Genomic DNA, 23016 nt, shown 5'->3' on the forward strand with positions numbered 1-23016 from the left:
CTGTCTTAAACATTAGCTGTGTCAGATGTGAATTATCTCATTCATCTCAATGGGATGCACATACTGTAACCTAACTAGGATACTTTAAAGGACTATGCTATTTTACTTATGATCTTTTTACCAGAAACACAAAACTAACGTGCTTGCCTTATGAACCCAAACATGCTCTGAAACTTCCCTGTGTACTGAAAGTCCCACCTGCCCTGGATTCAGCTGCAATAACCTCCATCTGCTTCTGACAACTTCTATGTCACAATTATGCATTTTCAGTACAAAAACCTATGGCATAACACAGATTTGGAACAAGGTGAAAATAAACTGAATTTAATATGAAAACAAACAGGAACTAGCGAGTTGATTGTATTTTTCAATAAAAACATCCATTTTAAAATTTGCCACAGTATTTACATTATTGCTGCACTGTAGTGCAGCAGAGGTCTGGCATCTTGCTGCAGCTTCAGTGGAGTACCTGAGATATGATTACGAGGAAGCACTTGGAACAGTTACAAAATTGATATTTATGAAGCTATTAAATCTTTGGGAAAAGAAAAGGAAAGGAAACCACCACATTTTAGAATTCAAAGTCCAAGAATAAAAACAAAGGGAAACCTGATAAAATTACAGCTACAAAACTAGTTACAGCATGAGGACTGAGGCAGCAAAACAGGAGGAAAAGTAAGAAATTAAAACTATGCACAACAGAATTTCTCGCTTATTTATCTAAAGGTCTTCTAAAAGCAGTTGTTTGGTGGGGTATGTCCTATCCACACACGATAGCTATGAGGAGGGCAGGCAGACCTATGGTTCAGATTTACCTTTTGATTTGCGTCTGCATTTATGAGGCTTTTTGCCTGATGGAAATAGAGCTAAATTAACAAAACAAGAATGAGAATAAAAAATTATGTTTAAGAATCACCTATAAAGCAAAAGATACAGAAACCCCCCCCAGAAAAACCCCAGAAATTCTACTGCTCAGATAAGAAATATGTTAATAAAACTCTCTCCAATATTGGCATGAAAACAGACAGATAGAAGAGCTTTGGTCTTATCTCAACACTACTCTTAAGGTTCGAAACACTCACTTCCTCCAGCTTCTTATTTTTATCACCAGAACAGGGCTTTGTAAAGACAATTAAGAAAAGTAATGCACTGAAGAAAAAAGTCAGTAGTTGTTACCACATATATTTTCAAAAGCTTCCCTTAGCATTTAAATATTTAAGTAGCTCAATAACTCCCATTAAAGATTTTCCTGTTGGAAATTATTCAGTTAAATCAAAATGTTTCACAGGGACTGTTAGAAGGCTTTTCCTTTACCCTCTTCCCTGGTTCTTGTCATGCAGACAGAAAGCAGAAGACTAGAAGTCTGAAGCGCAGGCAATGCGATGTTTATCGGGGTTAATTTTCAGCAAGCATGTGTCCCATAACTCTGACGCCGCAGAGCCTTGTTTCCCAGTATTCCGTCTTCCCCCTCCTCAGTAGGCGTAATTATGCCTCGGGCCCTACCAAATTCCCAGTCCATTTTGGTCAAGTGCACGGTCATAGGATTTTTAAAATCATAAGTTTCAGCTATTTAAATCTGAAATTTCACAGTGTTGTAATTGTAGGGGTCCTGACCCAAAAAGGAGGGTTGTTTTTTTTTGGGGGGGGGGGGGGGGTTTGCAAGGTTCTTGTACGGAGGGTTGCAGTACTGCTACCCTTACTTCTGTCCTGCTGCAAGCGGCAGCGCTGCCTTCAGAGCTGGGCAGCTGGATAGCAGTGGCTGCTGGCTCAGAGCCCAGCTGTGAAGGCAGAGCCACCATCAGCAGCAGCAGCACAGAAGTAAGGATGGCATGGTATGGTATTGCCACCCTTACTTCTGCGCTGCTGCCTTTAGAGCGGGGCAACTGGCCGACAGCTGCTGCTCTCTGTCTGCCCAGCTTTGAAGGCAGCATCGCTGCCTACAGCAGCGCAGAAATAAGGGTGGCAATACCAGGACCCCTATAAAATAAGCTTGCAATTCTTCTGCAACTCCGTTTTGGGTCAAGACCACCAATTTGAGAAATGCTGGTCTTCCACGTGAAATCTGTATATACAGGGTAAAAGCACACAAAAGACCAGATTTCATGGGGAGAGACCAGGTTTCATGGTTCATGACTCGTTTTTCACGGCCATGAATTTGGTAGGTCCCCAATTATACCTGAAATGCACGCCCATAGTCCCACCCCTTGCAACTTATGATCATGTTCCATTTGGGGGGTTGTGAGTCTGGGGTCTTCATCCCACCCTTGTTGTACCCCATCGGGGGGAGAGGCATGAGGTTGTGCTATGGTCAGAGGCAGGTAGTTCCCTGGTCTTTTAGTGTTTTATCTCCCCCTCCCCCCTGAATCTCCTCTTACCCCTCGCGAATGGTTGCTTGACCTTGTCTTGAGATAAGGAGTTGAGGCAGTCTTCAAGTGTGCGCTCATATATTATACTTCCCCCATGCCCAGTAACACTTTAGCTACTCTTATTGGTTCCCATTACACTAACAAGCCCATCTGGCTTAGACAAAAGCAACATACCCAGTATTTTTGTCACATATTAATAAGGATCCCCTTGTTCACACATATTAGTAATAATGTATGTGTATCAAAAAAATTAAACAGGCAAGCAAAACCCAAAATACTATTTCAGGCGAAAATACAGGCTTGGATTCTACATTGGCACTAGCACTCCTATAAGGGACGTACAAACTATTGAAATTTTTGATGCGAAATTAGCAAAACATTTTGTTTTAACTTTATCATTTTATTCTATTATAAACTGTAATATACTGGTAATTAAAAGTTGGAATGTCTTGAGAAGATCAAAATGAATTATTTCTGCATATTTGATTTCACAAAAAATTCCAAGATTTCAACTTTTCATCCCAATTTGAGATGAAATGAAAATTCAAAATCTCAGAATATCTCACAGTACGGGGAATTCCATTTTTCAACCAGCTAATCATATTGCACTTGCAACCCATTCAGATTACTTTTCTGCAAAAAGGAGCATAATCAAATTAAAACAAAAAAACATTAAATGAAACTAACTTACGTTCAAGTACATATGAACAACTAATTCAGGCCCGGATGTAGTAAAGTGCTTAAATCAATCCCTATTAAGGAAAGCAGTTAAGCAAGTGCTATAATCCTCCCGCCTTCATGTGCTTAAATGCCCTTTCTAAATAGGTGTGCTTTTTGAATCACGACCTAATTTAGTAACAATCATTTTAACTTTTTACATGGTATCTAAGAAAAAAAAGATCTGCTTTATTTAATGAGCTCATCTGTAACCCAAACATCAGCACTCTTTATGTCAATTTGTGTGAAGATTACTAAACAGAAATTGATTTGTTTCATATAAGAACTCGGACTTTTTGCATGAAATTCAGATCAGGCAACCTCTCTTCATTCCCACCCCAAAGAAATTAAAGGCATGGCTTCTTAAAAGAAAACAACAAATGCTTCTTTTGCTGACACCTGACATTTTCCTTCAATTTTAACGTAAAGGGTTACATTATTCTATCTGGCATCTGAAAAATAGTGAAAAAGGTTAACACCACATGTATAAGGTATTGAAATGTTTCCACATACATAACGGAATTTTCCGCTTTTACTGTGAGATGCAACCTTAGCAGCAGAAAGTGCTGAGAGCACCATTTTATGACTCATGGTGCCTAGTACATCGTTACGGTGCCTTAAATGAATTTACGTTGCCACAGTACTCATGGCAGAACCAAGGCACCGTCAACAGTTTTGTTAGGGGACTGGTTCTCATAAGATTAGAGCTTTTGTGGCCTCTGTAACTTGCTGTTCAGTGTGTACTGTGTCCCCTTCTGTACCTGATCCACAACTCCCAGCTAGGAACATTAAATTTAGGCTGCAAAAGTTTATAATTCATCTTGAGAGGTCCTGGGGGTTAATCCCCCAAATGACCCATAGTTACAATAGTATAAATCCACAAAATGTACATATCAGGCCTTGAAGCAAGAACTCTAGAAAAAAAAATTCTTTGCTAAGCAAAAGAATAGGAAAACAAAACACCAAAAACATGATATCACTTTCTCTAGCAACACAACCAGAAAAGTTATTTGCACATAGGGGAGGGTAAAAGCTCCCACAATGCTTCTACATGGAGATATTTTATCAGCAACAGCACAATCCATCTTTCCAGTATTAAAAGGCAACAAAATGCGCTAATTAGAGACAAACATAATAAATATATCTTGTTCATCTCAAAGCACTTTAAAGGACATAAGCCTCATTATTCTCTTTTTACGTATACAGAAACTTGAGGCAAAGAGGCAATGCATTTTGCCCAAGTTCACCCAGCAGGAATAGAACCCATGTCTACTGAGTTCCAGTCCACTGCTCTATCCACTAGGCCATACTGCCTTTCCTAGTATTTTTGTTATGTGAACCCATGGTCCACTGACAGTTTGACTGAGCCCAGTAACCCAGGCCACATTCAGTCAAAGAGTGAACATTTATGAACCAGGACTGGCTTTCAATTACTTATCTAGTGAACAAGTGAATATGTATACAGAGAGATTCAACACTGACTTAATACTAAAGCTCAAATTAATTTCAGAAAGTTAGTAATAAGCACTACCATCTCATTTAACAAATAATGAAATCGAAGTGAGGTCAAAACTTTCCTCTTTGTGGCTTTTTTTTTTTTTTTTTTAAAAGGATGCAGAAAATAATTCTAGGAGTTAAAATCCTGTGTTGTATACTGTACAGTACACCATGAACAAACTCTTACTTCTGAGGAAAACAGAAATTATACTACCAGAAAATGCTGATGAAAAGTATTCAAGTTACATATAGGTTGGATGTGGGTTACAGATCAGATATGAGGGAAAAATGAATTCTCAGTAGCTGCTGTTGTAACATTTATGTAATTGATTACTGCTTACCTGTTACCTGGGGCACATATGGCACTGACAATCTTTCCACACTGTATCCGCTGCCACCTAATGATTCTGCAATCTTGTTTGTCAGGAAAAACAAGTTTTTTTCATGCTTCTCCAAAGATTTGGGAAGACTGTCAAATAATATATATTTAGCAATTAATATTTATTGATACAGATCTATACATGTAATAAAATAAATCAAGATCATATTGGAAGTCAACTACCACCTAAAGAAGAGTCAGTGTTGATGTTTCGACAGAAAGGAACATAGTTAAATTGGTTATTAACTGATATATTCAAAGCTCTAATTTCTCTGTACATTTAAAAAATATTATGAGTCCCCTTAACACAACACACCTAGACGATTTGGAACTTAATCATCATTGTTTATTCTTCACCCAGTCTAGGAGTTGCTAAAACATTCTTGGCCTCATTTTGATCCACCAGTTCAAAGTAATTGCAAATGAAATAGATTTTCTAATAATCAGTTCAGTTTACATTCAAGAATAACTTTCCCAGTAATCTTTTATGGATTTGAAAGATTATGATGCAGAGAAGGATTCTATTATGAAATGTGGGTCTCCGCTTCTGAAGGGTTTAGGATACCACGCTACATTCTACATTACATTTACAGAGTACAAATAAAAAACCTTATATTACTCAGATGCTATAGCATCAACATGCAACTTACTTCTGACTAACCTTTTACTAAGAAATTAAAATTGAGATTTCCCATCTTATCTTTAATACTACATTTTTCTTCCCCAATTTGTGTATCATTACCCTTTCTGTGCCACTTCTCCATAGATTCAACCTACTCTATGATGTACAATTGTTTAATCTCGATAAAGAGAACGTTAAAATGCATCCTCATCCACTCTATTATAAATATTTGTATCTACATACATGCGCTTGTCCCTGAAGATGTTTTCAGGTAGAAAATAGGGTGCTTCCACAGTTCGTGTTTCAATGACCTGCAAAACAAGCAAAGTAACGCAAGCGGTCTTGGAGTGAATGAATGAAACTTTTCGTTCTTATACTTCCATATTTAATGTTTATTTGTGCACACAGAATATTGCATATATTGTATAGCAGACGCCATCACAATGGTACATTACTGGGTTGAATAGGTTAAGATATATTTTCCCCTAAACTAACCAATATCTAAAATAACTGTTTTGTTTATTTTAGACTGTCTGCTAGATTCTCAGTTGATATAAATCAGTATGGCTTCTCTGAAGGCAATGGAGCTATACGTTTTACACTAGCCGAGGATCTGGCCAATAAATATAAAATTCCAATTATAATGAAAAGTAATGTAGGTGAACAAAATTAAAATGCTACACTAGAAGAGGTGAAAATTAACTGTACAAGCTTGAAGGTAGTATGCAATTCCCATTGAGCTGACAGAGATTTCACTGTAGTAGTATTAACAGGCACAGATGTATTATGGACATTAGTTCTAACTATACAGAGTCTCTGGAGAGAGAGCTGAATATCATCTTACAGTGGGTCCAGCTTCATATTCCCAAGATTCTGCAGTAAGAAATGCAGCCGCTAATACATCTACTAGAGAGGCCATTGCAACAGATATGATGACAACACAAATTATGCAAAAAGGAGGGTGTGCTCAGAAGGCGAAAGTGTTACAATAATGACAGAATCTCTACATATTCTACCTATTACATGTAGTCTTTCTAAGCTTTAAATCAGCGAGCATGTTGCTATGCTAAAAGATACTAAAAAGAAAAGAAACATTTAGTAAAAGTTATTTAATTGTTGTAGTGTAGGAAATGCCATGCTAAATATCAAAGTCACTGATTTTATACTACCTTGCTGACATGCTGGCAAAAGGCAGGGACTGCAATCATCTGACTTAGAAAGTTAAGGTAGGCTGCAACCAATGCCATGACACCACAGCGGTTGAACATTGGCAAGTTATCCTCATTAATGATGGCGATGTCCTATAATAAAAAGGAAAACATCAGGTGGCCCAACATTTACAAGTTATTCTGAATTTACATGAATATTTCATAATCACTATATGTACACTACTAACTAGTACTTAATGCCTTCATCTGAAGGTCTCAGTACAGTTCACAAATATAGCGTCTTAACATTCTTGAAGTAGGTAAGCAATAGCCTCATTCTATAGCTGGGAACAACTAACATAAGGGAATGTAAGGACCCCGTTACCCCATGAGTATGGCAGAGCAAAGCCCAGGGACCCATTTCAACTCTATCCCCATAGGATATGAATAACTCTACTGAAATCTCTGGGGGTTACTTGTGTCCCATGGTAGAGAAGAGTGTCTTTTGACATCTAGTCCTGTGTCTTCCCCATAAGACCCCTTCCCATCCTAAATATAACATTTTCAGGGAATTAGAATGTTATTTAAAAACATAAATTTCACTTAAAAACAGACAAAATATTGGCATGAGTCACAGGCAAAACATATCAAAACCATACATAATAGCTCCTTAATCTTCACCACCTCTCTGGAGGTAAGTGGTTAACTGTTAGAAAGGTGAAGTGACTTGCTTAGGACCACATAATGAATCACTGGAAAAGCCAGGATTAGAGCTCAGGACTTATTTCTATCCAGATTCTTCTACTGCTCCAATAACCATGGTATCTAAACTGTTGAATCCATACTCCTGTTCATTCTTCCAGATCACACTGCCTTCCTGCTGCATTTAGCAACCTTTTAGTAAAGTCTTATTTCATTTAATAAGAGAGACCCAGACAAAATTTTAGCAATTTGAAAAACAGGCCATTTATTTAGTTGCCTGTTTTTCAAAGATGCTGGGAACCTGGGAAGCTGCTGGTATTCATGCCACATATTTAAATTTCTACCTTGAAAATCTTGGTTCCTGTTACTGAATATATGCAAAAACCCAGCCCAAATTAAAATCATCTCAATACTCAGCTTTTCATATTCATTTATATTTACTTACAGAGTGACTGGATTTATGGTTTATTAGAACCATCTGTAACTCACTAATCTCCTTTGTCCTGTGACTGGAGAGGTGTTAACTGGTCACTACACTTTGAATGGTCTCTTGCAACATGTGTTAACTACTTATGTAAATCAAGCTGTTCCAGCTTGCATTTACTGGAGACACTCTGGCTGCCTTTCCCAGACCTGAAGAAGAGTTCTGTGTAAACTTGCTTCTTTCACCAACAGAAGTTGGTCCAATAAAAGATATCCATAAATATACCATTAACGGATTAACCCAAATATCATTCCTGAAGCTTACCTGCAAAGCAATGGCCAATCGAATGAGGTCAATAACCACTTCTTCATTGGCTAGTTCGATTGTTATAAGAGCTAGAGAAGTGTAGAGCAGCTCAAAATTCTTTTGGACATTATCTTCTTCTTTACAGCCTAAGTAGATGTGCCTGTACAACTGCTGGCCATGCTATAAAGTGCAGAAAAGGGACATTCAATACTGAAAAGATACCGTCAATAAAGATTATTTTAAAATACACCAAAACAGGTTATTAAACAAAAGAGCACTACATTTCTACCTTGAGTGCAATTTTAGAGTAATATGCCATTTTATGTGAACACACTTTTGAGTCTTACATAAATAGTTTAAAAGACAAAAGTCACACACAACATTATACAGGAATCATATATGTCCTCTGCCAGGTTTTACATTGACATGAAGTATTCACGAAAACGAACATTTACATCAGTTTATGGAAATGCGGGGAGGGAACAGAATGAAAAAATAGATCTTCGGTAAAATTCTGAAACACGCCTAAGTGACTAACAAGCCCAAGCCCCAGCCCCATTTTCAAAAGTGAGTAAGGCACTTAAGGAGCTTAAATCCCATTGACTTTCAGTGAGAATTAGGCTCCCAGTTGCCTAAGACTCTTTTGAAAATAACACATTGACACATTTGAAAATCATACTTTTAGCCTTTTGAAGAGCAAACCAAATCACAGTAACATTACAATGAAGGAGTCTATAATTATCAGTCTATACTTTCAAGAAATGTCCTAAGCATCAGTTAAATCTATTTTTTAAAGAAATTATTATTTCAAGGCAAAGAATGAACATATAGTAAGAATGATCTAGAAAGGCCATTGCTTATGCAACTGTCTGCTCACGGCTTTTTCCTTTTCTATGGAATGCCCTGACATGCCCTTGCAGGTGATAAACAAATGTATAGGTAGCAGAGGTATTAACATCATTTGACATCGGTTAGCATATAAGTTTAAAATAAAGGTTTAAAATTACAGGGATCCGGATGGATTCAGTCCTTTGTTCTACAAATGGCAGCTTACTATTTCAAAGCTGCTGCAACCTAATTGAGCCTGATATTTCTAGGTAGCAAATATGTGTATCTCAACAACTGCAATGCTAGTTAGAAAAACTTCTGTTAGAAAATTATTTCCTACACCACTGCTAGCAGACATTACTAGTTTTATGTTTCTCAATGGGAGTCTGCATATAAGTGTTTGACCAGCAAATTATTTCTCTACACTAGGGTCTGCATCCTTATTTCAGAAGCTAATACTCCTAAACAAAACTGAATTTTAAGATCTTGTGTCCAATAATGCATGTGATCAAAAATCTAAAGATTATGAAGATTTCTTTAAATATGTTTAGGATTTTTTTCTTTATTTTTTCCATAGGTCATTCACCCTCTCAGACTAGATACGGCAACAAAGATATTATACATCTATAGCCAGAGACTGTGACATTAGATACAAAATTATGACTGATCCTGCAGTGAAGGTATAATGAGAAGCAAGTTTGATAGGGAGAAGTTATTTAAACAAACAAGCATAACTCCTCTAATAATATGAGAAATTGAAAAGATACCACAATACACTGCTTTTCACAAATCAATTTTGAATGTGTTGCCCAATTCTTTACTGGTTATTGATTATTACTGATTTCCAATTAAGTACCAATTGAAAGAGCTGGCTGGGGATTGTAGGGTTCTAATTCCAGAATCGGGCACAACAGAATCAAGCTCATCAAGTTTACTATCTGGTTGGGAACCCAGATGTGCACAATGATGACATCTACACTGAGAGCAATGCAAAGCTTTAATCACTTTTATTAGCATAATTAGTAAAGACACAATGGCTCCAAACCACAAAAATTAGCAAAAATACAGAGTTAAGGTAATATCTTGTACCATTCCTGACATATACTAACGCCCCTTCCTGGGGACCTGGTGGAAAGAGATAAAAGTCCTGCTCTGCCCCGGCATGCCAAACGAGTCCAGTGGGCCGAATGCTCCTTACTTGGTGGTCTGGCCTCTTATATGGCCATGGGACTGTCATGAACATTCAGACAAATGCCCAGCCTTCCTTGTCCCTATCTAACTTCCTCACCATAATAATGTTGGTGTGTCCTTATCCTATAAGTTAGTATATTAATGATTTTAGCTTATCATCATATAGTCAATTTGTTGCCAAGGCAAGCTCGTGGTTAAGCATCTGCCAATGTTTCTATCCTGAAATATCCAAGCCTAGTACCACAGTTAAATGTTCCTGTGGTTACCAAGTATCATTTTCTACAAACTCTTCCCCTTAAGCATACTATGCCCAGTTCCCCAAAACTTGGGGTGACTGTTAGGACACTTATCTACGCTAAAGTTCATAGGCCTCAAAGTCTTATGCTAACTGTTTAAGCTAATGCCTTACAGGATACAGCCTGAAGGTTCCTTGTGTCACTGATAAGTAAAGTAAAATGCTAAAGCTAGCCCTATGGGCTACAAATGTTGTCTTTAAAAAAAAAAATCGCTGAGGATTAGATCTGTATTGGAGGACCCTATTGAAGTTACTGGTACTCCACATGAGTCTGGGTGCATGGAACTTACTTCAGGATCATGGCTTAAAGTCGTTAAAGCCCTGATTCTGCGAAGTACCCAACTTCAGGCATGCCAGTATTCCCACAGAATGAGAGATTAAGCTGTAAATTCTTCAGTGCACAGAACTGTCTCAGAAATGATTCAGTACCTTGCTTTTAAGGTGCTATAAATTAAAAAAAAATTATAAAAGAATTTTATATTGAGATTTTTATTTGATGTGAAAATGTTGCAGCAAAGAAAGACGAGTTAATGATTCAGTTACTTTACATGCTCCTTCAAAGGAAAAGATAACTGTTTCATGCTATTACCTTCTTCATGAAGCTCACGTCTTGCCTTGAAATTTTGTCTCGTTTTATCTTTAGATCAGAAACATCTGGTATTATTCTACAAAGGCAAAAAATATGTCATTTTAATAAAATAACTTATTTATAATTTGTTAAGGGAAGTTGTATGGGGAAAAACAGGCTGTGTAATATATCCCATGCACCGCTACAGACTAGGGACCGAATGGCTAGGCAGCAGTTCTGCAGAAAAGGACCTAGGGGTTACAGTGGACGAGAAGCTGGATATGAGTCAACAGTGTGCCCTTGTTGCCAAGAAGGTCAATGGCATTCTGGGATGTATAAGTAGGGGCATTTCCAGCAGATTGAGCAACGTGATCGTTCCCCTCTATTCGACACCGGTGAGGACTCATCTGGAGTACTGTGTCCAGTTTTGGGCCCCACACTACAAGAAGGATGTGGAAAAATTGGAAAGAGTCCAGCGGAGGGCAACAAAAATGAGTAGGGGACTGGAACACATGACTTATGAGGAGAGGCTGAGGGAACTGGGATTATTTAGTCTGCAGAAGAGAAGAATGAGGGGGGATTTGATAGCTGCTTTCAACTACCTGAAAGGGCGTTCCAAAGAGGATGGATCTAGACTGTTCTCAGTGGTAGCTGATGACAGGACAAGGAGTAATGGTCTCAAGTTGCAGTGGGAGAGGTTTAGGTTGGATATTAGGAAAAACTTTTTCACTAGGAGGGTAGTGAAACACTGGAATGCGTTACTTAGGGAGGTGGTGGAATCTCCTTCCTTAGAAGTTTTTAAGATCAGGCTTGACAAAGCCCTGGCTGGGATGATTTAGTTGGGGGTTGGACTAGATGACCTCCTGAGGTCCCTACAAACCCTGATATTCTATGATTCTATGATATGAGCTATTCAAAACATTCTTGCAATTTCCATTTTAATTATACTCATGTTTAACAATCACATTCAATTTTCAGTTTTAAAGGAAAGGAAACAAAAGTAATTATGACTCAAACACAGAAGGTTGCATTTTACAGAGCAAAAAAACTATCTTCTACAAAGCAAAAATACAATTAAAAACTTAATTAAACCAACAACTATTCAGAACCTCCATTTAATAAATAATATATTAGGGCTTGGACAGAACCATCTCTGTCCTTCAATCAATATAACTGTTTACCAGTTTTGTTATGGCAAGGTGGACTACAGTGTTACTAAAATGCATAGTAAATAATAAGACATGGGAAGCTGTGTACATAAGAAACCATATCTAACAACTTAAAGCTTGGGAAAATAGTGCATTAAAATGTTTGTGCTTTGAAAAATATAATTAACTACATGCATTACTTTAGCATTTGGTTATTAAACTAGAAACAATTATTATAACTGAAGCCATTAAAACCAGAACACTACCTTATTCCTCTAAGTTTTGCTCTGTTGTCATGCCGATCAATAAGATTATGCAATATTTCCAAGACCAGCTGTCTTAGTTCAGAGTCTTCCATGAGTGAAGGAGACAATAAAGGATCAAGAAATGGGGCAGGAAGAGCAGCAGCAATAGTCTTTGCATTATATCCTGAAGTCACCTGTTCATTGTTCAAGAGAACATAAGCAGTATCATTGTAAACCAATATTACGTTACTAGATAAGAATAATTCTCAACTCCCATTCCATTTCTGAGTGAGCAGATTTTTTTCAAGTGTTTGGGGGGGATAGGTTCATTTGTAAATGCAATTAACTTGGAATTTCCTGACTTGACTGCTTATTCATGCATCCTTAATATTATCTTACGAGGATTTTTTAAAAAACTAGGATTTCTGGGTCTCCCTCTCCCCGTAAAAAGAAAAATATTTCTTAAGCTGGATATTACAGGAATGCCCTTTCCCATGAAAGATGTGCACTGAATGAGGCAACAGTTTGTGCAAAGGTCTGCCTCTTTTAGGGTCTGATCCAATACTTACTAAAGTCAATGGAAAGATTCCCCATTGACTAATTGTCTTTGGCTCATGACCTCAAAACTCTTATCGTACAATTGTATTCATGTGGGCAGATCCCTCAGCCTGTGTGAAAGCAGTTCCAGAATCAGCATCTACATGTTATATTTCAAGCTCCTGGGCACAATATGAGATTTGATAATAAATATAGTGAAAAAACATGCTCCAGGTACAGAAGGTTTTTAACTATTCAATCTAAAGAATGAGGTTAGAAGCCCTGCCTCATTCCATTTCTCCCTTAACAGTGTATGCAACAAACTCCCTTGTAGACTTAATCTAGCATGCCCAGCCACACATGCAGATGCAATACAGCCTCTCTTTGCTTAGAAAATTGGAAAAAAAGAACACATTCATATTGCAAGTGTTGTGTATACAAAATGCTACTTTCAAACCCTATAACTTGACCAGTTTTAAAATAAATGGTGAAACTTCCCCCCCCACTCTGTGAAGTCAAACAGCTGATTTTTTTTTTAAAGGCATTTTGGGCAGACACCAGACCCAGAAAATTTCAGCCCAGAAATATATTAGCAAATTAAAACAAGATAGTTTTAATGAAAATACATAGCTAACTTCAAAGCAGACAAAAATATATAAAAAACAAACCGAACAAAAACGTCTTCATCGAACATTCCATTTAAAAAAAATTAAGAATTGCGAAGTTTCATTTTACTAGTTTGACAGCCCTGGAGACTGGTGTCCTAATTATCCTCAGAACAGGTGCACGTGTGCATTTTCTTGCCAACATGACTCAGCCTAAAGGTGGAGAGCTCAATTCTCAGATTAGCTTGTAAATCAGTATAAAGCCTTCTCAAACTGCAGTCGTTCTACTGAGTCAGCCACCAAAGGAGCTAATTATACAGTGTATGTACTCATGTGCTCCTTATAGCACTGTCAGAGTTAGGAACCAGAGTGGGCAGTAAACTTTTCCCACAGTGCAACACATTTGTAGGGCTAGAGTATCGACACTGGGGTGGGTGGGTGATGAGGGTGCGAGGCACCCTGGGACAGGGTTACTTTGACTCAGGTCTGTGCATTGCAGTGTGGACGCAAGAGCCCTAGGTTCGAGCATGACTGAGAAAATCCTATACCCAGTGTAGACACTCAAGCCCAGAGTTCCCTGACATGGGTCAGCTGACTCGAGTCCTGCTAACCCTAAGCTTCCATTGCTGTGTAGTAGACATATCCTAGGTGCTTAAATGGTAGGTGAGCTCCTTTGAAAATCCATCCTCACAGGATCCAAACTCCAACACTTCACAGATCCAACATGCAACCAGACTGTGGAAGCACCAATCATGCAAAGTGACTCAATGACTGGGAGTTGCAGGTGGGAGACTCAGTTTTTGGGCAAGGAGACTGGGAGCTGGGGGAAGAGGTGTAGATTGGAACTGGCTGGACAAGGAGACTGAGAACAAGAGTTTGTGGGGTGAGTAGAGAACAGGGTAGGGGACGGATCTGACAATGACCCAGGATGTGGAGGGTAGAATAGGGTATGGCTGGCAAAGAGATTTTGACAAGGAGCCAGAAAGGGAGACTGGGACAAGGAGCTGGGGAGCAAGAAGGAGACTGATATTGGACAAGGAACACGTGGAGGGAAAAACTGGACAAGGCGAGTGGGAGGGTGAGACTGAGATTTAGACAAGCAAATAAAAGGGGAGATTAGAACTGGCTGGGCAAGGAGACTGGTGCTGGGATGAGAAGTCTCATGACTAGAGATTGGGATGAGGAGTCAGTAGAAGGGAGGAAACAAGACTGGAATAGTTTGGAGAGGATGGGGGTAAAAGTGGTTAAACTTCGGGGGGGGGGGGGGGGGAATGGGCAGAAGAGTCTGTACCCACTGGATCGCATTCCCCTCCAGAGTCTCAGCCCCTCAGCCACCCAACCCCAATTTCGTGAGCATTCATGGCCTGCCATACAATTTCTATACCTAGATGTGGTTCTCAGGCTAAAAAGTTTGCCCACCTCTGATCTAAAGGTTCCAACCCAGCTGATGAACCAGAAGGGTGTCAATATGATGCCACATCTGGAATTTCCCCCTCCTCATTTGTTTTTTTAAAAAGGTTTGAGACATACTAAGAACATATATTTGCTCACTGGATTGATTCTCAATGACCAATTTTGAATTAATTTTCAACTGAATCTCTTTTCTCATTTGTTCAATTAAATAAATCCCATAGACGATACAGAGACTATAAAATGGTAGAATTAACTAAGTTTTTCTGGGGTTACAGATATGTAGGCTTTTTAGTGTATGCATACCTATTATTAAGGCTAAGATTTTTGTCATGGATATTTTTAGTCAGTCATGGACAATAAAGAAAAAATCACAGAAGCCTATGACCAGTCCCTGACTTTGACTAAAAATAGCCATGGGGAACTGCTGAGTTCCCACAACGCACTCCCTAGCTGGGCAGCAGGTTACCCCTATCACCGCTGCCAGCTTGGAGCTGCGGAATACGTGGCACCGCCATCTTGGAGCTGCGGGGTACCACGGTTCCCCGCAGCTCCCAGTCGTCGTGGGCAGTGGGGGGACCCTGCAGCTCCCAACCACCGCAGCCAAAGTCACGGAGGTCTCTGGAAGTCATGGATTCCGTGACTTCCGTGACAAAATCGGAGCCTTACCTATTATATAGCAACCTATTATAAACCACAATCTAAGTCACTCTACAAACTTTTTGCCCCTTCTACCAGTGATGAGTTATTAAAACCAACTGAAACTCATAAGATGTTTCCTAGAGCCCCAGGGCATTTGGTAAATTTCATATTTAAGTGTAATTTGAATGGCTGAAGAAACTTTAAAGTTTAAATGAGTATTTGTGAAAAATCAGTATTTCTAATTATGCCTTTTAAGAAGATGAGGAAGGCTTGGGAGGTGAGGCACTGAGTAATGGTGCCTGAAGTGCTTTGCCATTTTAAGCCATAATGCCTCCTGAGGCACTGGGAGCTTAATAAGCGCCCACTGCTACACCATAGAAGGGTATAGAAATTACAGCTCTCGTAGTGGTGGAGAGGGAAAAATATTTCACTTAGGAGGATGCTAGCACTGCTGGCAGAACTAGCCACTTCAACTCCCTGGCATTCTTTGGGCCTGCAGCCCCAATTATGACAGACATTCTCTGAACTACTCTGTGGGAATGGAGGATTAACTCCTGAGCTTCTTGTAAAGCACCTGTGCTTGAGCAGCTGTGATTTTACTCTATATATCTACATATCTTGGTAGTGTGAACATGTATACCACATTTCTTAATTTGACTAGAATCAAAATTCTGTGCATTTACAGAATAAGTTATCTACAGAATCTTTTAGAAAATATATTTAACAAATAAGGCTTACCATAAGTAAAGATCTCAGCAACATGATCTGAATCCGCCTAGTTCCCAAATCCCTAGAATCGGGGGAAGATACTCAAAAGTTAGCTTGAATCAATTTCTCTGTATAACTTCAAAATATTATTCAACCACAAATACTGTTTTTAATCACTTCTTGTGTGCCAAGAGAAAACAACAAGCTAGGAGACCAAGGTACAAGACTGACTAAAAAAAGAAAAGGGTAAACACCTACAAAAGAGGTACAAATGAATGGTTAAAAAACTGTTTCAAAAGGATAGTTACAGGAAGGCACACAACTGAGTAAGCAATTAAACACAAAGAACATGCAAAGTAACACTGAACAATGCTGTAAATAGAGAGGGGCCTAAATTTCAGAAGTGTCCCAGTATTGAATGTTTCCTTATAGCAGTGGTCCCCAACCTTTCTGTGGCCAAGAGCACATTCATGCCTTCAGAAGAGTGTGGTGGGCAACGACGCTTCTCGGCGGCATTTCGGCGTCAGCTTCTCCGACGGAAGCACTCCTCGGCGGCATTTTGGCAGCAGCTTCTCTGGCGGATGCGCTCCTCTCCTCTTTGTTCCTTGGCGCCGGCCCTGACGGTGGGCATACATAAATGCCATGGCGCCCGCGAGCACCGTGTTGGGGACCACTGCCTTATAGGAAGTGCTGAACTTGAGCCTAAATGTCAGAAGTGCTGAGCACTCGTAGCTTCCAATGAATTCAAATGGAATTGTAGCTGCCCAGCACTTTTAAAAAATCAGGCCTTAAGTGTCCAAGTTGACCACCCGATTTTAAAATGAAAAATAAGCCAACTGAAGTGAAACAAGTTCGGCATAATTTTCCCACCATGACTCCTCCTTAATCTTAAAGTCAATTAGTATTGAATGAAGCAGAAAACTTTCTGAATGATTCAGCTGTCTAAAAATTTGTAGCCTGAAGACAATTCCATGACTTCCTAAAATGGAAGGAATTAATGGAACATTAAGTGCATTGATTTTTCGAAACACCTGTATGAGTTTGAAGAGCAGAAATTTTGCAGTGCATGATATGTAGGGCTTTCCAATCAACTGTAATTGAAGTTGCATTTTGGATGCTGGGTTCATACTGCTGTCATTGTGTGTGGCTTGTTTCTCTATCACATTGAATAGAAACCTAGCAGCTAAGAGTTATTTTAAATTCCAATTTTTAAAAGTTCTACTTTAGGAGGGCTTCAGAACAGAAAAGAGTTTATATTCAGAAGCTCAAAAAAAAAAAAGCGACAAAGTACAAACCCAAGGTGGCTTGTATCCAGCAAATGTGAGGATGTTCCAAAAACAGGTACCTTCCCCATAACGAACATCATAATCTCTGACCGCTGGTAATCCGGGAGATTGCTCCCAAAAAACCCTAAATAAAAATGGAGAGAAAGATTACACTTCAGGCTACTTTCTTTATACTGCAGAGGTTAATAAATGTAATAAATGTAATTAAAAAGGAATAAAATATCTACTCTGTCTGGGTCTCCTGTACCTTTTGCAATGTTCTACTTTGTATTACAGCTGTAATAGATAGCTGAGTATTCATCTGTGCAATTCTGCCTATTACTGTACACCATCTTGTCACGACTACCTCATTCTCCCTCTTCTCCCCAACACACTTTCTAATCTCATCTTTCCTGAGTAATTATACTACTTAAACAGGGCATTTGACATTAATTGCAAGGTAACAGAGTATTTAGGAGCTGGAAATTTTCCAAGCTAGAACGAAATTTAATTCAATTCCTTACCTTTGCACTTTCCTATGCTATTATTAAACATGAATGGGGTGCTCAAAGAAGAACTCTTACAAGAATATGACTATGCTCTTTCTTCACCTACAAACTACAATGCAGTTATGTTAAATCTGAATTTCTGAGATAGAAAGATTTCTAAAACCATGACAAAGTTGAGTCTTACAATGCAGTTGAGAAATAGTTACTGCAGTTGTAAGGGTTAAGGTATAGAGAAATTTAAGAAACAGATTAATTTTCCAAATCTGCTGAACAAAAATTTGAGGGAATCAGACCAAAATAATTGGGGGAAATTTAAAGTAATAATTTTCATTAAATGCATAGCAACACAAATAGCACTAAAGTAACAGGAATGTCTGAAAAGAGAGAGAAATGATAATGAAATTATTTACAGAAGTGAATGCTAAAACAGGATTTTATATCTCTTGGAAACACTGCAGTAACCCAATAAATACAAGTGGCCAGTAGGTGTCATTGTTGCTGCTATGTTTGATTTTTGAACAAGTTTTCAAGCAGTAACAATTAAAATACATCTCACTAATGTACACTGTGATGCCCAGGTGGTTTTCATATCATATAGATATCGTATACATATAACTGATACACAGTATACATTAAAAATATGGGAATTTAAGACAGCAGCTTTATATTTCAAAGGTTATGTTTTAGGTAAGAGACAAACCCATAGGTTTTGTTTGTATTTTTCCAAAGCACAATATTAATCAGCAATACGACTCGGCAGAAGTGACAGAGTTCCATTTTTATTGTGCCTCAATGACAGAAATCTTATTTGCCCAGTTAACAAGTAAAAAGACAGCTCCCTCTAGCTCTCAACCCCAAAAACCCAGCCTGTGTTCTAAAAGCTGGTGCAGTCAGACACCTTATTCTTATCTTGGTGGGAGTGAGGAGAAATAGAAAAGAGGTGAATGGCAAGACCTTTACTTAAAGGAGTGCTCTGTGTTTAGACTTCATACCCATGTCAGTTTTTAAGTTAACTTTTTGAAGTGAGTCCATGCTCAATGGGAAAAAAAACCTTCACTCACCAATTGTTTGAATAATGGCATTCTGGACAATCCTCTCATCGCTTTCTTTGGAGCTTGTGCTGAAACTGGCACTGCCAGTTGAGCTACGCCTCTCACCTAATTCAAAATCAACACTGAGACGCAGGTGCTTCAGTAGGGTGTTAAACACTTCCAAGACTGTTGGGCCTGTAAAGTAATAGATAATAATGGCTCTAGTTTAAAAATGCCTAACAAAACTAGACACATCTTCAACAATCCCTTTTCAAAAGAACTGTCGATTATGCTGAAAAGCACAGGTGAACTTGATTTGTTTGAAGGAGAAAGTAAGCAGTCTGAAACTCAAAGTCTTCAACACAAAACCAGAGGGAGCATTATGGCTATTTTAAAGATGGCAACACTCTTTAGACAGGTTTCAGAGTAGCAGCCGTGTTAGTCTTTATTCGCAAAAAGAAAAGGAGTACTTGTGGCACCTTCGAGACTAACCAATTTATTTGAGCATAAGCTTTCGTGAGCTACCGCTCACTTCATCGGATGCATAAAGTGGAAAATATAGTGAGGAGATTTATATACACACAGACGATGAAAAAATGGGTGTTTATCATACACATTGTAAGGAGAGTGATCACTTAAGATGAGCTATTACCAGCAGGAGAGTGGGGTGGGGGGAGAGAAAACCTTTTGAAGTCATAATCAAGGTGGGCCATTTCCAACACATTTCCAGGAGTTAACAAGAATGTCTGAGGAACAGTGTGGGGGGGGGGGGGGGGGGTGGAATAAACAAACGTTTTTGTTAACTCCTGGAAATGTGCTGAAAATGGCCCATCTTGATTATCACTTCAAAAGGTTTTCTCTCTTTCTCTAGTTAGAGTAAGTGATTTGAATAGTTTCTTATTGGTTCCTCAGATTTTATAAAAACATTAACGATTATAGTTATACATAATGAAATTGTGTATTTCATGGACAATCACTAGAAGGGAGAGAGTTAAATGGTACACAAGATCACAAAGGATAGGAATAGCACTGAGGAAAGCATGAAAATGGGAGAGGGAGACTGATATGCCTTCCAAATAATTTTAAAGTTCCATTATACACAAGCCTCACAATTAAGTTAAATAAATTTCCCCATTTAAGAAATTAATTAAAAGAGTGTATTTAACTCCCAATTTTTCAAATTGAAAACAATTTAAAATGATCAGTTGTATGATGCACCCATTTATGAAATGCTAAATATATTTTCAATGGCAAATATATTTGGAAACCATAAATATAACTCTGTGTGTTTTCAGATTCTGAAGAGCATAGTGCATTTTGGAACACTACTTTCCATGCATTCAGAGCATAGCAGAATTAAGCCACCATACCAAAGTATATTGCTGGTCAGTAGCAGCCTGTAGGAAAACAGAAAAGTAGGCTTTTTCAGATACCTTTCATTAAGGCTAATAGAATGTCAATTACCCATAAGACGTGACAAAATGAAAAGCAACACTTTTCCGTAATGTATTCACTGGTGGTTGGAGCTTAACATTGATTTTATAATTATGAAGGATTATCACAATGGAGAGAAAGAAATAGCAGTCTCCCCCAAGGATCTGTAGTGGAACCTGTGCTGTTCAATATATTCATAAACGATCTGGAAAATGGTGTGTGCAGAGAGGTGGCAAAATTTCAGATAGCTAAGTTCAAAGCTGACTGTTAACAGTTACAAGGGTATCTCAAAAAAACAGGTGAGTGGGCAACCAAACGGCACATGAAATTCCGTGTTGATAAATGCAAAGTAATGCACAACAGAAAAAAAGTTATCCCAACTATACACACAGAATGATGGGATTTAAATTAGTTGTTACCACTCAAGAAAGATCTTGGAGTCTTTGTGGATAGTTCCCTGAAAACATCTGCTCAATGTGCAGCGGCAGTCAAAAAGGCAAACAAAATGCTAGAAATCACTAGGAAAGAGATAGATAATCGGACAGAAGATATCAGAATGCCATTATATAAATCCATGCTATGCCCGCACCTTGACTTCTGTGTGCAGATCTGATTACCTCATCTCAAAAAAGATATGCGAGAATTAGTAAAGGTACAGAGGAAAGGAACAAAATGGTTAGGGGTATGGAACAGCTTCCATACGATGAGAGATTAAAATGCTCATCTTCGAAAAGAGATTATGAAGGGGAGGGGATATGATAAGAGGTCCATAAAATCAAGAATGGTGTGCAAAAAAGTGAATTAAGAAGTGTTATTTAGCCCTTCACGTAATACAAGGACCATGATTCACCCCCTCTAATTAATAGGCAGTAGGTTTAAAAACAAACCTAAGGAAGTATCCTTCACACAACACAGTCAACTTGTGGAACTTGTTTCCATGGGATGCTATGACGATCAAAAAGCATAACTGGGTTCAAAAAAGCACTGGATAAATTCAAGTATAATGGGTACATCAATGGCTATTAGCCATGATGGTTAGGGAGGTAACACAATGCTCCAGATGTACTTAAGTCTCCAGCTGCCAGAAGATGGAACTGGACTAGGGGATGGATCACTTGATGATGCCCTGTTCTGCTCATTCCCTCTGAAGCACCTGGGACTGGGCACTGTTGGAAGACAGAATACTAGGCTAGATGGACTATTGGTCTGACCAAGTATGGCCATTCTTATGTTCTAAGGCTCAGTGTTGATACATATATCTAGTGCCATAAGAGGCACCTCCCAATGTGGGTGCACTGCTGTGTCTCAATTTATTCTCCTATTCGGGGCTAGACAAAGTCAGAAACATAATGTTGAATTTCATCAAAGTCTCTCCTCTACAGTTTCATTTATTAAACAAAAATTCAGCATTGTTCCTGGGCTCCTCAAGTTCCTTTTGGTTCTTCCCCAGAGTTTCACAATTACCTTCATATCAGGGCTTCACTGAATTTCCTTACCAAGGACTCCCAATTGTCCTGCTCCCAGGGTCCTGCCCCTTCTGTGGAAGAGGCTCTTCCAGTCCCACTCTGGGCCCTTTGGTCACTTCTCTTCACTTAGTAGTTTTCCTTCTGCCAGTCATTTTGGAGACTCTTAGATCTTGGTCTCCCTCTGACTAAGCAAGAGGCCTGGTCTCTCTCACATAATTACTCAAGTCTACAACCCTTAGAATTCCTGGCTGTAAAGGTCTGAGGCCCTCTAACTGTCAAGGTAGGCCACACCTGCAATTATAGGACCAGCACTCTGGAACAAGCTTTAAGTGCTGAACAAAGTATAAGGCAAGTTCCACCTACACCAAAGAGAGAATGGAAAATCTGATTTAATTTTGGATTTGAAAGAAAAGCTAAAAATGGTAAAAACAAACAAACAAAAAAATCCAACAGCTTACGTTTTTATTCATTCTGAAATTCACTGAAATAGTTCATTGGTTTCATACCATTTATTTACCATGACTCACCTATGGATCCTTTAGCAGCAATGGCAACTGCTTCCAAAAGAACCTGAATAATGCCTGCTCGGACTCGTGGTGAATCCCTTTTGCGAGCATCAAGGTGTCCAAGGGTCTCCTGTATTACATGATGGGAGTATTGTGCCTATAAAAGAAAAAAATTGTTTGTTACTTTCCTTTCTAATTAAAAATATCACCACACACAACCATTCAGCCCTGAACTCAGACTAACAATCTTGAGTGGTGTTCCTCTTTGCTTTAGCACCGCATTTGAGCAAATTATACATTTCTAAATCCCAGTCAATAAAAAGCTGGACTAAAGGTGGATAAAGGAGGCCAGGAAGGACCATTTTCCATTAGTACCCCTCATCTTAAATGAAGTACAGCCTCATTTAAGTGGTACGTTGATGGAATGGAAAATATTAGTTGTATTACTTGTATCAATAGTTTGAGTT

General features: G+C 38.7%; 1 protein-coding gene across 6 annotated transcripts in view; it reads right to left on the reverse strand.

Annotated features, from left to right (window-relative positions):
• The window catches only part of EFR3A (EFR3 homolog A), a 173290-nt gene that overhangs the window by 25768 nt on the left and 124506 nt on the right, over window positions 1–23016 (reverse strand). For all 6 annotated transcript variants that reach the window (XM_043539086.1, XM_037892003.2, XM_007069456.4 and 3 more), the window contains 10 exons: window positions 22571–22706; window positions 19174–19338; window positions 17634–17748; window positions 16369–16420; window positions 12458–12630; window positions 11065–11140; window positions 8180–8341; window positions 6751–6882; window positions 5825–5892; window positions 4922–5049 (listed from right to left, as the gene is read on the reverse strand). In XM_043539086.1, coding sequence (XP_043395021.1) covers window positions 4922–5049; window positions 5825–5892; window positions 6751–6882; window positions 8180–8341; window positions 11065–11140; window positions 12458–12630; window positions 16369–16420; window positions 17634–17748; window positions 19174–19338; window positions 22571–22706 — 1207 coding nt within the window. The remainder of the gene's footprint in view (window positions 1–4921; window positions 5050–5824; window positions 5893–6750; window positions 6883–8179; window positions 8342–11064; window positions 11141–12457; window positions 12631–16368; window positions 16421–17633; window positions 17749–19173; window positions 19339–22570; window positions 22707–23016) is intronic.

Source organism: Chelonia mydas, chromosome 2, assembly GCF_015237465.2.
Source record: "Chelonia mydas isolate rCheMyd1 chromosome 2, rCheMyd1.pri.v2, whole genome shotgun sequence".
In the NCBI taxonomy this organism is placed as follows: Eukaryota; Metazoa; Chordata; order Testudines; family Cheloniidae; genus Chelonia; species Chelonia mydas.